General features: G+C 39.1%; 1 protein-coding gene across 1 annotated transcript in view; it reads left to right on the top strand.

Annotated features, from left to right (window-relative positions):
- The window catches only part of LOC306771372 (protocadherin-15-like), a gene marked incomplete at both ends in the record, with an annotated part of 199,731 nt that overhangs the window by 114,822 nt on the left and 69,397 nt on the right, over positions 1-15,512 (top strand). The window contains 3 exons of the mRNA XM_079260539.1: positions 8,989-9,108; positions 9,249-9,434; positions 13,305-13,541. Of these exons, the coding sequence (XP_079116665.1) occupies positions 8,989-9,108; positions 9,249-9,434; positions 13,305-13,541 (543 nt within the window). The remainder of the gene's footprint in view (positions 1-8,988; positions 9,109-9,248; positions 9,435-13,304; positions 13,542-15,512) is intronic.

The following is a 15,512-nucleotide window of genomic DNA, read 5'->3' as shown; positions in this document are numbered from 1 at the left end:
GTTAGCTAGCGAGTTCTGGGTGTGTTTAATGCCCATGCAAACTATGCACATCGGATGAGGGTCCCTGCCTGAGATGGAGGCCCTGCACGACGCAGGGCGCGGGCGGGATGCAGCCTCCTTAATTTTCGGTTTCGACCCTTTGACAGGGGTGGCAGCTGCAGACATAGCAGGAATGCGAGGAAGAAACAGGCTCATCATAACACGTTAGTCTGTTCGTTAGCGCCAGTCGGGTGGTTAGTTCCGAGCTTACCGCTTAATGTCTGAGTCAGCTCGCTGTGACACGTTAGCTGAAGCAGACGGTCTTGCTAACAAGTTAATGTCAGACCAACAACAGGCTCACCTTGACGCGTTAGCCCGAGTCACACGGGAGTCAGTAGACCGCTTGTTAAAGACGGTCTACTGACCCTTGTCGGATAGGCAACCAGGGTTTCTACAGTTACCTATCAGACAACCGTGCAACTAACGTCTTACTCAACACGGTTGCAGACCAGAGCCAGGAACTGCGTTCGGCAACGTGCTCCTTGACGGGACGCCTGCGAACAGTGAAACAGTAGACCAAGCTAGTCCGACCGCGCTGAGGGAGCTTCGCTGTAGTTCCACACGGGAAGAAAGCGACAATGAGTAGGAGGGGGTTGGTTGGCCGTATCTGTATGTAGGGGCGGAGCCCTGGGTACAGCTCAACCTGTCTGTCACAGACAGACGTGGTGTCATTGGAGCTTCCATAGTCACGCATAAGCGATTCCCATAGTGAAACACCGAGCGAAGTTAGAAAAAGAACAGGCTATTACTGAGCTGACTTCATGTAACAGAGTTACCCCCTATCTTTTTTAAAAAAGTTGCAAAAGTCTTTGCTGATACTAACTATGCTGATGTTTACAACAGTAACAAACAGACTCTGCTGCAGCTGGGAGCAATTAGTGCAATCATGCAACTTGACACGGTGTGATGTAAACAGTTTCAATAAAACATGAAATACCACCATAATTTCATGTATACCTTGCTGGTTTCAAACCAACACAAACAAAGATATGTAGGAACTTCTCCATGTGTACATGGCTGTTATGAAAAAATTCCACAAAGGTACAGACAGAAGGTTGTCAGTATTAATAGGGATGCCATGTACCGGACACTGGAAACCGGTGCAGAACTCTAAACCCTGTTGAAACACTTTGCAGCTCATTATGCAAAAACTGACCAATGGCTGAGCTGATTTTTTTCAGTGTCCAATCCGCATTAACTTTCATCATCCAATCACAAGTTATTTACACAAAATGCTAAATATCTCAAAACCTACAATTGTTTGCCATGACAAAATTCATAGCATAATTCTGCTAAATGTATTGAAGAGATACAATATTTGAATGGCTGAAATAGCAAAAACGGTTAAAGAGGAGTTAAGTGCCGAAAGAGAAAAACAGGAAAACGGTGTAGGGTTGAATCACATTCACATTGATTAAAGGATCTGTGGTGAGGAAAAAATATTTGTGGGTTTACATAACCTATTTGGCAAAAACTCCCCTAAGGCTCCACCTAAGGGCAACCTAGTGGTCAGACAGATGGATTTGGTGCTGTAAGTCTGTTTTGTTTTGTTTTTTCAATATTGTTTTGCACCATAACGCAGTGGATCTGAGGTCTGCCAGTGGACTGGAATCCTTTCAGACTGGATTTGGAGTCTCTTCCTGCGGTTCTGCTTATCAGCAGTATGAATAGATAACAGCTTTCTGACCTGTGCGGAGGTGAAGTTTGGTCCAACTGTCCCAGAAGAATGGTGATAACCAAAGATGATGTTGATTCTACTGGGAGATAATGTCTAAGTCAGACTGAGAAAAGCATCCAGTCAATGTGAGCGCTTCAGCTTTAGTTTAGCACCCTACTTACTTCTCATTATTTTTTAATGTTTGTGGTGAATTGATTAATAAAATTATATTCTCAATCATGTAAATGGAGCAATCCTAGTCAGTGTTTGTTTCATTCAAAATCATCTGATGACATGAGATGGGGAAAAAAAACATCTCCCAGGTGAAGTGTTAGGGGCATGTCTCACTGGGATGAAGCCGCAGGAAGACACAAAACATGCTGGAGGGTCGACATCTCAGCTAGCTTGGGAATGCCTCTGTGTCCCCCGGGGGAGCTGGAAATGATGGCAGAGGAAGAGAAGTCTGGACTTCTTTGTTTAAGCTACTTCCATGATCCAACCCTGGATAAGCGGAAGAAAATTGACAGATAGATATATGTGATAAATTGATAATAGGAGAATAAAATGAAATTTTTAGCAACTTCAGTTAAACAATTCAAAAGTCAGTGGTCAAGTTTTGTTCAAAATGATCTAATAAACGCACACACCTACACACACCAACTTTTCATTGTATACTAAGAAATCTCTCTCATGAACTTTTTTCCCTCCTTTATTTAACCAGATAAAAACCCTTATTGAGTTTAGAAATCTCTTTTTCAAATGTAACCTAGTCAAGAAGGCAGCACAACTGTAATTTTACATCATACGACATAACAGAGACTCTTTAACACAATAAGGAAAAAAAAGGTAGCAGCTGACCATTCCTCTATCATGGCGCTATCATGTAGGTTTTAGTTGTTTCCCTGCTCCACCTGTGTCAAATCAAATAGATAACACTGTTCGTTTTGTCAACTTGACCCATTCATTTCAGTCAGGTGTTTCGGAACAGGGAAAGATAGGAAAAAAAAAAAACCTACACGACTGCGGTGGAAATTATGCACGTAGTGTAGTTTTAATATGTTACTCCTTTATTAAGCTTCTTTTATGTAGTACAAAATATATATTCTGCATAGTTTAGAGTAGTTCAGAAAGCTTGCTTTAGTAGGTTCATGCATAAACCTAAATGTTCTGTTCAAGGCCTGTTTCAGCTTTGACTGTTATCTTCAAGCTGGCAGTTGTTTTGACAAGTGCTGCCAGGCAAAGGTTATTTGTGTATGCCTAAAGATCGCTGTAACACCCTGAGCAGGGGCAGAGCTCTCGAGACATCTCGCTAGCAACAACTGTGCATTGTAAATAAACTGGACAGAGCATGGTTGATCTGTAGATTTATTTCTCATCAGATACGACGACGACTGTGGTCATTGAGGACTGTATTTTGACACCCCTGATCTATAGTTTGCCATGGCTGTTGAATTTTTTCTCCTCTTAACTATGAAAGAATGCACAGGTTACACTAATTTCTCGTAATGCTGGAAATGTGTAGCAAATGCACAAAACATTAAGCATGACTTTATGTACCAAAATATATGAGCATGTGATAGTTATGTTTTATTTTCTTTTATAAACTGCCTTCAGACCACAGCATACCTTGAGTGTTTTTAAAATTTTGTTCATATCTCAGCTTGCACGTCTGGCTTTCACATGTTGTAGAGAACTGAAGCAGTTTCTGCCTTCCAGCATGGCATCAGATAATCTTCCTGATTTCTCACACCTGCAACTTGAGAGAGGAGAATGAATCAGTGAAATCACCTGCTGCTACAGTTGTTGGCTGAAATGAAAATAAATAAATACACTCTTGGTGGCATGATTGCCTGTTCTTGTGCAGGGTTGTATGAAGACAAGCAATGTACTGGACAAAACTGTCTTGATTTTCTTTGTAATTGGATTTAATGCATACACTGATGTCTGTTCAGAATGTTTACAGTTTTTTATTCTTCAGTTTACTTTTTTCTTGGGGCACGTTTCTAAGAAAAAAGTGTAAACTACAAAAACTGATTCTTCTCAGCTTAAAAAAAAAATACTATTTCACATGCAAACACAAAATAGTGAGTCAAGTATAGTCATGTCCTGGGGACAAACATGAAAGATTTATGTGTGTTGTGTGTGAGTGTGTAGTGTGGTGGCTGATGAAAATGAACGAATAATAGATTCATGGAGAATCATGCAAGTACCACTCAGTGCTAGGCCACAAGTAGACTTTCTTGCATGTTATAACTGTTCAAATAAGCGATTCACACTGAAAATGAGATCTCGTATACAGGCGGCTGAAATGAGTTTCCTCCGCAGGGTGGTCGGGCTCTCCCTTAGAGATAGGGTGAGGAGCTCGGTCATCAGAGTAGAGCCGCTGCTCCTCCGCATCGAGAGAAACCAGTTGAGGTGGCTCGGGCATCTGGTCAGGATGCCTCCTGGACGCCTCCCTTGTGAGGTGTTCCAGGCATGTCGCTCGGGGGGAGACCCCGGGGATGACCCAGGAAATGCTGGAGGGATTATATCTCTCAGCTTGCCTGGGAACACCTCGGGATCCTCCCCGCAGAGTTGACAAATGTGGCTGGGGAGAGGGAAGTCTGGGCTTCCCTGCTTGGACTGCTGCCCCCGTGACCCGACCCCACATAAGCGGCAGAAGATAGATGGATGGATGATATTTTCTTTCTCTCTGTCAGTTCAGTTAGCGGACAACAGAGTGGCCCAATCATCATGTCAAAACCAAACTATAACAATATAACACATCCATTCTTTGCAAATTAACTGTCTGCGGTTTCTACAGAATACTCATTAACTTTCATCTATGTACCTTTAATAGTATGCTTGCTAAATTTAGCCTACAAATCATCTATCTTTGCAGTGTTGGGTTGACTTTTTAGCTAACTGGACACAGTTTTAGTCCAAGAATTAGAGATAATATTGCAGTTATCAGTTTTTAAACTTGTAAACACAAGTATGACAGACTGAGCTGCTCTGAGCTGAATTAGCTTCTGTATTATCTGCACTGCTGAGCAATGACATGGCCACATTTTTGGTCTTATGGTTTTAATTCTTTCTTTTGTCAGTGCCTTCTTATTTTGACAAACTCCCTCTAACTTGTTTCTTATATTATGGTACATCACTTCTTGCAGCAAGACTGGGACCACTGGGGCCTCTAAAGAGGTTCTCCTCTGGCCGACCAATCTCATTGCAAACTCTCCAGACGTTCACTGCTAACATGTTTAAAGTTGGTTGGCCCTCGGAGACCCCCTTCTGACTCAAAGCGCCCATTTTTACCTAATATGCCCAGATAAATACAGGGGTTGTGTCAAAAAGGGCATCCGGCGTAAGACGTGCCAATGCAAACAGGTGAATATGGTTTCCACACTGGACTGGTAGGAGCAGTCGATTTGCTGTGGCGACCACTTGAAAAAGGGACACAGCCAAAAGGGAAGGAGGAGGATTCTAACTTTAAACTTAATTCATGTCAAATGACAAATTTGATAATATATATAATTTAATGGACATGGGTGCAATGGGGAAAAAAAAAAGATTGATGACGTTTCAATAGAAAAATCCACTTTCCCTTCCTTTTTCAGTAAAGGCCATCATGTACCCTAATACTACAGTCACTACTTCCTCTCAACCAATCATAAAAGCCGACCCAGGCATGCTCCGTCAGCATGCCCACCCTGCTGAGATCGCAACAATGAGAATGTGTTTTGCTAAAGATGTTGCAAGAAAAGTAGGGGTGTTGAATTCAATTCTTTTTACGATGCATCAAGATGCATACATGGATGATTCTGCATTGATGCAGAAACAAAACATAACTGATTTACAATAACGAAATGTATTCTGTTACAGCTTACGTTTGTGTAACAATAATCCAGACTGCTGTAACAGCAGAAACAAAGAAAGATCTGAGGCTTGATCCCTTTTGAAATCTTTAACAAGTAAAATTGTGAAACTAAGCATATACCTCACACTGTCTCAGTGAAATTACATAATGCTATATATCAAAATGTGTAAAAAGCAATATGTTAGCTTAAGGCTAACTTCAATGGAAAATACCAGACTAGTAGTCGCACAGTAGACTGCGCAAACGAGTTAAAGGGATTAAAATAGCTCTGTCCATCAACACCTTAACTCAACAATATGATTTGTAATTGACTAGAATACTTGAAAGAAAACATTTTCTGGTCATAATAGATTACATAAAATCATATGAACTTCTATGTTCTAATTAAACTGCATCAGAAAGTCTGAACAGGCAAAACTCACTTCTTCACTATGAGAAATCTTGCCATTAGAGAGCAGATTTTCCTGATTTTCCTGTGATTATTTACATGTTAATATACAAGTTTATCAAGACATAAGATTAATATCTGACATAATAAAAAAAAAGTGAGACATGACTGCTTGTACTCATTAAAAAGAAAGTAGCAATGTGCAGTGACAAAAAAATTGATGATGTAACACATAATAATGCATCGTTATATATTTCTAACTATATATGTCAACAATTATATCTATACACACACACACACACATATATATATATATATAGATAGATAGATAGATATATTTAGTTAACTCCACATTTATGGATTTTGATTTTATTTAAATGTTTGCAAACAGAATACATTTTTGTCCAACAGCTATTTTGTGTCTCACTGTTTCTCTGGTTTGCTCTCAGTCTCTCTTTTGAAAACAACCTTTGATAATTACACAAACCTGAATGCTTCATTAAATTTTTAGCACAGATCCCCCCTCAAATGCTGTTGTGTGAATCACAGAATATTACTGAATAAAATCGCATTCGGAAGACTTCGTTTCTCGTCCTTAGAGCATATATTACAGCAGACAGTGTAATTTCCATGGATTCAAATAGTTCTCTGTAAGACAGATTAATGAACAAAAATTGGGGAAATGAACAAAAATGGGACACTGCGAAGCAGCTGAAGTGTAAATAGGAAATTAGATATAAAATGAACATGTACATCTGACAATGTTAGCTGTTTAGGTCACACACAGTCTTTGACATTTTGATGTATAAACAGATTCTCGTAGTGATAAAGATGCTTGAATGGAGTTTATAACATTTTTTTTTTTACAGTTGGACTCAGAATAAGTTCAATTTCTTTTGACAGACTTTTGCACTCGAATGCCCCATTTTCATTAAAACAGTGCAGTTGTTTCTGTTGTATACTTTTTTTTTTTTTTGGAGGCTCTTTTGTAATGTAACATTACAATTTAAACTCAACTGGAAAAAGAAACAAAACTGAATACTTTTCAACTCACGTTTACATCCGTGTACTGCCCTCTTTTTAAAATCTATTTTAGAAATACATCCTGACAACGCAATGTTGTCTTGTGTCCCTAATGTCAAATTCAGAATGATAAAATCCAATTAAAAATTTGAGTGTTTAAATAATCAAATGCCTCAGATACCATACAGTTTTGTTTTTCACAATCTAACCATGTTCCCTAAGCCTTACTTGGCAGTCCATCCTTGTAAATGTCATATTGCTTTTGAAGTATAATGAGCAATAATTGGTCATGTTTTTTTCCTGACTAATGAACCACTAAACCATGAAACTTTGACTTAACTGTCAAACAGTCGCTTTAAAGTTGTCTGAAAATCAGAACTTTTAAAGTATCCTCACAATCTCTCAAGGACTAAAGGTCAACTTAGTCCTCACAGTATAAGTCATTAAAAAATATGCACACATGCTTTTCTAAGAGTGAATCTGTTGTTTTTTTTAAACTCTTGCAACCATGTGCCAAATTATTACTCTTTTTTTTGCTGAGGATCATGTATGTTGAAATAGCTCCGTAAGCAAAATCTGCTGTAACCTTGCACACAAAACCAGTTTAATGTTTCCTCTGTTCCCATCTGTTTCAATGCAGTCAGAATGTTGATTGCACAAGATGAGCTTTCAGACAGGGTCAAAGGAATGTGGGCCATCAATTTGTCATTGTCTCACCACCTTAATTTACAAGTATAAAGACATGATGTGGAGAAGTTGGAGTTTGAATGAAGAGCAGATGCTGGGGAATACATGATAGAAGTGCAACATTAGAAAGCTACTTCTTTTTTCTTTATGAAAATTAATACTGCTGTCTCATTAACTTTGAGAATGTTTTACAGGCGTGTAAAATTGGCCTAATTTCTCTGTGTGGGTGTTTGTGTGTGTATGGGGGGTGGAGGGGGGGGGGGGGGGGGGGGGGGATGCGAGGAAATAGGGGGATTTGTCACAGGGAACATATCACAATAATACGGAAAACACTGATTCAATTAAACACCAGCACATACTGGGATAATTGCTTCGCTAAAACAGAAGGTTTTCAAATCAGGATAATTCTGTAAAGAAAATATTTAAAAAACAAATAAAAGACTACCTATAGAGGAACAAACTGACGTGCCATGGCAATATAATTGTGTGTTCTTGTCTGACAAAAGCAAACTAAGAAACCTCAATAGCCATTTTGATTTTATTGTGTTCCTGGAAAGCTAAAGTGATTTATAAGAACAAAAAAATTGAAATGAATGGTTTTAAATTAATTCCACCTTTTATTTTTGTTCATTTTATTTATTAATTTTTTTTTTACATCAGAAAAATTTTCTGAAATATTCAAAAAATCCTTAAGGACTGTAGAGGCACAAACTAAAGGCTTTACCATTGACCCAAACATCACTGAAAAGCCTTCAAATTTTGCCTTTAATTGTCTTGTTATAGGATGATACCTGCGGTGGGTGGGTGTAGTGAAATTTAAATATCAATACACGTATTTTGTTAATCTTGTTTTATGAGAGTACCCCAGGAAGACAAGCTGCTGCCTTGACAGCAGCTAGTGGGGATCCTGGAAATAAATAAATAGATAAACAGGAATTAAAAAGCTCACCTAATCAAAAACCAATGTGATGCAAAATTACTTTTCTTGAAGGGTGCTTCAAATTTGCTTTGGGCTTTTTTCATACTTTTTTTTTTTTAATAAGAGATAGTGAAAGATTAAGATACAAGTTTACTCTGCTCTAATATATTAAAAGAATGTTTAGCTTGTTCACTTTTGAAAATTGCATTATCTTTCCTTGCTTTATCTTTATTTGCTTAGCTTTTTGCTGACATTCATTATGAACTGATCTGAAATAAATGGGACAGTTTCTGTGGTCAGGAAAAAGAACAAGAATAAAAGATTAAGATGTCTCAGAGAAAATTTTGATTGATACAAAGAAGTTTTGCCTTCCCCCCCCCCCCCCCCCCCCCCCCCCCGCTTATTTTTTGGTTTAGGCAACAGACCCAGATCTGGGGGCGAGTGGTCAGGTCCATTATCGGCTCGTCAACCACCAGAAGCTGTTTGTCATCAATGCCACTGGAGCCATCAGCACCATTGTGCCACTGGACAGAGAGGTCAGTGGAAGTCCTTGATTTGTTCCACATGTGCAGCACACACAATAGGACACAGTGGTAGAAGTCAAGATACATTTTTTTGTGTCTGCAACTGGATTGTTGACTTTTTCTTTTTGTTTACACTTTCTGTGGTTTTGAAGGTGAAAGGCCACTACTTTTTGGTCGTCGAAGCCTCAGACGGTGCAGTGGACCCTCGGCGATCCAGGCTGACTCTTTTTATCACTGTTCTCGATGTAGATGACAACAGCCCAATATTCTCTCAACAAACTTACAATGTCGATCTCCCAGAGAACACCCCGGAAGACACTGTCATATTGCAGTTCAAGGTGGGTGTATGGATAGAAGGAAAGGCAAGTTTGTAACTCATGTAATAACTGCACCAACTTTTTTTGTCAGGACTATAGTTTTGAGCCACCCCACCCATTATGATGTGTAAATAACTCATTATCTGTATTTTATATATATATATATATATATATATATATATATGTATGTATATATATATATATGTATATATATATATATATATATATATATATATATATATATATATATATATATATGTATATATATATATATATATATATATATATATATATATATATATATATGTATATATATATATATATATATATATATATATATATATATATATATATATTTATAATATATAATATATACTATTGGACACATCCTATTCACTTTCCCCAGAAGTGTGTTTCCATTTCTTGACTGGCTGAAAGAAGTGACTCTAATCATGATATATGATAAAATATCTAATCTTGAACACAAAACAAAAAAAAAAAAAATCATAACTTCAGGAGGAACAGGAGAAAAAACATTGTTACTTGTAAGAAAGAACAGAGCAGAATCTACTTGTTAAGAAAGGTGAGATTGTTGAATGTCTACACCAAGATGTAGCATATCTTCTGTAAGTCTGTTATGGAAAGTGTAATTAGCCTTGCAGCGTGTCTTGCAGCAGAAGCAGCATCAGAGTCAGAGGCTTAATGAATCCGAACAGACTGATAAAGAAAACGGGTTCTATGCTTGGAATAACATTGGAGTTGATGGAGCTGATTGTCCGGATAAAACCGCTGCAGAAGTTACTGAACATAATGGGCATTTAAAAAAATGAAAGCAAATTGTATTCAGTGAGATCCTTCAAGTTTCATGAAAAGGAAAAAAGAATACAGAAGGTCATTCTCACCAGAAGCCCACATCCTCCAGTACAAGGCATTAACGTTTATGAAATATTTGTCCCCAAACACCAAACAAAAATTTGGAAGTTCCCTCTGGGATAAATATGTTTTATAATTAATTTTATTTCCATTTAATTTTCCATAGTTGCCCAGTGGACAATGCCTCACATTTCCACTAGATTCAATAGGTTTAATGTCATTGTGTCTTCACTGTCTCATGCTGTGGTAATTATATGTGCCTGGATAAACAACCAATTATAGAAGGTCTTCGAGGCAAACCTTCCTGGCAGAATGGGACTCTCCACTTCCCCAAATGAAATTCCATAAAAAATTTTCTAAGAGAACTTTATAAGAGGGAATTAACTGTGGTGCCTCCTTCCAGAAGCAGATGTCCTCTCTTTCTGCAAGTCAAGACTGGCACAAAGTAAAATAAATTCTGGGGAAACTTTCCGAGGTTGTGTCCCATAATGATACAATACTTGTGTTTAAGAGCACCAGTTCTAATTCCTTAACCTTAAGTCATACATACACTGCTCAAAACAATAAAGGGAACACTAAAGTAACACGTTGTAGATCTGAATGAATAAAATATTTTAATTCAATACTTTGTTCTTTCCATAGTTGAATGTACTGACAACAAAATCCCACAAAAATGATCAATGAAAATCAAATGTATCAACCCATGGAGGTCTGGATTTGGAGTTATACTCAAAATTAAAGTGGAAAAACACTACAGGCTGATCGAACTTTGATGTAATGTCCTTTAAACAAGTCAAAATGAGGCTCAAGAATGTGTGTGGCCTCCACGTGCCTGTATGACCTATTACAACGCCTGGGCATGCTTCTGATGAGGCAATGAATGTTCTCCTGAGGGATCTCCTCCCAGACCTGGACTAAAGCATCTGCCAACTCCTGGACAGTCTGTGGTGCAACTTGGCGTTGGTGGATGGACCGAGACATGATGTCCCAGATGTGCTCAATTGGATACAAGTCTGGGGAACGAGCGTGCCAGTCCATAACATCAATGCTTTCGTGTTGCAGGAACTGCTGACACACTCCAGCCACATGAGGTCTAGCATTGTCTTGCATTAGGAGGAACCCAGGGCCAACCGCACCTGCATGTGGTCCCACAAGGGGTCTGAGGATCTCATCTCGGTACCTAATGGCAGTCAGGCTACCTCTGGCGAGCGCACTGAGGGCTGTGCAGCCCTCCAAAGAAGTGCCACCCTACACCATTACTGACCGTCTGCCAAACCGGTCATGCTGGAGGATGTTGCAGGCAGCAGAACGTTCTCCACGACATCTCCAGACTCTGTCACATCTGGTACATGTGCTCAGTGTGAACCTGCTTTCATCTGTGAAGAGCACAGGGCACCAGTGGCAAATTTGCCAATCTTGGTGTTCTCTGGCAAGTTCTGTAAGCACAACCCCCACCTGTGGATGTCAGGCCCTCATACCACCCTCGTGGAGTCTGTTTCTGACTGTTTGAGCAGACAAACAGTCAGAAACAAGGCCACCACCAGGCCACCAGAAACCACCTCCACCAGGCCACAAACATTTGTGGCCTGGTGGAGCTCCTCCTGTTCCTCCTTGCACAAAGAAGGAAGTAGCGGTCCTGCTGCTGTGTTGTTGCCCTCCCACGACCTCCTCCACATCTCCTCATGTACTGGCCTGACTCCTGATAGCGCCTGGACACTACACTGACAGACACAGCAAACCTTCTTGCCACAACTAGCTTTGATGTGCCATCCTGGATGAGCTGCACTACCTGAACCACTTGTGTGGGTTATTGACTCCGTTTCATGCTACCACTAGAGTTAAAGCACTGCCAGCATTTAAAGTGACATAAACATCAGCCAGAAAGCATCGGAACTGAGAAGTGCTCTGTGGTCACCACCTGCAGAACCACTCCTTTATTGGGTGTGTCTTGCCAATTTTCTACCTGTCGTCTATTCCATTTGCACAACAACATGCGAATTGGTTGTCAATCAGTGTTGCTTCCCAAGTGGACAGTTTAATTTCAAAGAAGTGTGGTTGACTTGGAGTTACATTGGGTTTTTTAAGTGTTCCCTTTATTTTTTTGAGCAGTGTATATTAGTTATATCATGGTTAACATTGCAGTGCAGCAGGAGTGTCCAAAGTTGGTCCTCGAGGGACATTATCCTGCAGGTTTTCCATGTATTCCTGTTCCAACACACTTTGCTTCCACTAAATGTATCCTTCTCCTGTGTTGGAGGAGACATGCATAGCAAACCTGCAGGATTGTGGCCTTCGAGAACCAGAACTGGACAGCCCTGCAGTACAGGATACTTCTGTTGACTATGTTTCGTGGAAGTCTAGTTCGGAATAGTTTAGCAGCAAAAACCTGTACACATCAAAGCTGTTATTCTCTTGATTAAAAAAAAAAAAAAAAACATTTATAAAATTATGCCTACATATGTTTAGTAATTTAAATCTGATGCCAACATACTTGGAATATTTAAAAACTACTTACTAATTTTAATCAAAGGGCTTTAAAACAACACTTTAATATTTGCTTGATATTCAAAACACGACAACTTAAAAACTAATATCTTAAACCCATAAAAACTTTCCAAGTCTCAGATTAGACTGCACAGTGGAGTCTGTGAGAATTATTTCAATACTTATATATTATGTTGAATTCACCAAACTGATTATGTTTTACTTCTCAGGCAGCAGTAAAAATGTAATACTAAAAAAAAAAAAAAACACCTTGTGAGTTTTAGTATAATACAAAATTAAAAATATAGCATTTCCCTGAAGTGACTAATTAAATACATTCAAAAGAATGAAATATAATATGGACCACCAACTGCACTTTAACGGTTATTACCACAAGCATTTCAGACACACAGACCTGAATGAAAACACTCTGTTACACTCAAGCACATTTCCTGTAGATTCTGCTTCCAAATATGACTAATTTAACATTCCCAAAGGCAAAAATTTTACTTTTCCTGTTTTATTTCCCTCAAGGCGACGGATGCTGACCTCATATCGAACCTCACATATCGAATCAGAACTGAAGGCTTGGATCCTGAGATAGCACAGCTATTCCACGTTGACCCTGTGACAGGGAAGCTGTCAGTTCTCAAGGTTCTGGACTATGAGGCTCTGAATGATGCTGAACCCTTGTACACTTTCACCGTAGAGGCTCTGGACACAGAGGGCACCATGCCTCCTGGCCTAGCCTCTGTTACTGTCAGAATATTGGTGAGTGTGTTGGTGTGTGTTTTAGATGTTCTTTTATGTCCACATATCAGGACAAAAGAAATTGTCAGTCTGTCTTGAACAGCCCCTCCTGAAAAACATTAGAAGGGTAAGCAGAATAAATATAGATGGAAATCAGAGATTTCTCCGTTTAGTTTGCAGACTATTTTAAATTAAGAAGTTTATGTTTGTTTGTTTGTTTTTTATAGATGTCTACATTTTATTTACATGAGTAGATAAAGGCAGCACAGCACCACTGGTGTAAAACAAAGAACAAATTGCAACTTTACACACATATCAGCAGGTGACAAAAATGACATCCACTGATGGCATATTTTCAGAATGGGAAAGTATGGATTACAATTAGTCCACAAATTATGCAGATAATTGAAAATCAAACAAAAATCCTTAAATATTAGCTGTAATAAGGTGGCTCTTTCAAAGTTTATGGGGCAAAGTATGAATAAAAAAGAATGTGGAGAATTTTCTGTGTAAAAATACCCAAGATACAAACTGATTACTTGTGATCTCCAATCACTGACTGTTTTTGACCTGTTGAGAACAGGATTAATTTGGCAATAACTGGCCTGAAGTCCAAAGGCCTTGTAGATTTCTTTGTTATTGAAGAAAGAAGCAAAGCACTATTGTACAGTGGAAATATGCTCTGGTCAGAAACATCAATATTTTTGATCTCTGTGGAAAGAAATGGACATTGTGCGCATTGGCCCTAAGAAGATAAAAAGCAACAACATGGTGGTAGCAACTTTAAGCCCAAAAATCAATCTCTGTCTTGTTCTGTCAATGCTGTAAAGTAAATGGAGATTTAGGAATGACAGAACATTCCTCCAAGATCACATCATTTTGCAATGGTAGTATTGCCTTCTGAATATAATACAAAAACAGCTGCATGAGAGGAGGTTGTAGATGACCAAGCAGCTAATCCAAAAAGATTTTTAAAAGCACTCTTTTTTTTGCCATTTTTAAGATTTGAAACCACTAAACACATTGATCACACAAAGTGAACAAGCTCAATCCTGAACAAAACGGCTTTCTCTGCAGCTTCTGTGATTTTCTATATGGCTCCCCCCAGTGCTGTCAGAGCCCTATACAGGGAACCTCCCAGGAAGCCTTGGCAGTGCACTTTAGTGCAAGGCAGCATGCTTGCCATCCATGATTCCCACAGTCCTCCACAGGTTCCTGGTATTTGCTCATCTTCCTCTCATGGGTATCCTCCAGGTGTTTCTCTGATGATACAATAAGCAAGAGAAAATGATCAGGTTCCTACAGAGTGTTGTGTGAGTGATGTGCTCCAGGAATTTCAGCTGTCTGCCAAGGTCCCCTCTGAGGTCCCAGTAGATTTGTCATGGTAAGCAGAGGTGTTCTCATTTGTTGTGGTGGTAGGTTTTTGCCAGGTAGCTGATGGAATGTTTCCAAGTGAGGAATTTATTAATGTTGTCTCTCCTTCCCTGTAGCTTTGCTTATCAGCCAACTCTGAAAATAGTCCAGGCCTCTTTGTCCAGTTGTGTGGTTCCAGTTTGGGTCCCATCTGCTGCCATTGATGGATCTCCTGAGTCCCTTTAGTGTATGGCCCCACTTGTTCATGTCACCTGAAATTCTGTGAGGCCTCTGAAAGGGGAACTATGTAAACATTAAACAACAAGAAGCCGTGCATTATATGGTTTTAATGCACAACATAGTCTAGAAGACCATGACAGACAGAAACGAAAGTATTTTATGTTGGGCTCAATGGACTTTTTATGCTAAACAAACGTCAAGCTACAGCATGTTTCTTCACCTGTCAAAAGCCAGCTGATCTGAACTAATTGATTATTTGCTATGTTGACACCAGTAACAGAGTGATCTAACAGGGATTTAACTCACCAAACTACATGTGCGCGTATACAAAATTGATGTACATAATTTTGCATTAGAATTCTCACTGACCAAAGTATAAAAGTTGTTAATGTTTTCTTA

This window comes from Telmatherina bonti (assembly GCF_933228915.1).
Source record: "Telmatherina bonti genome assembly, chromosome: 21".
Classification (NCBI taxonomy): domain Eukaryota; kingdom Metazoa; phylum Chordata; class Actinopteri; order Atheriniformes; family Telmatherinidae; genus Telmatherina; species Telmatherina bonti.
This window is presented reverse-complemented; position numbering and strand designations above follow the sequence as displayed.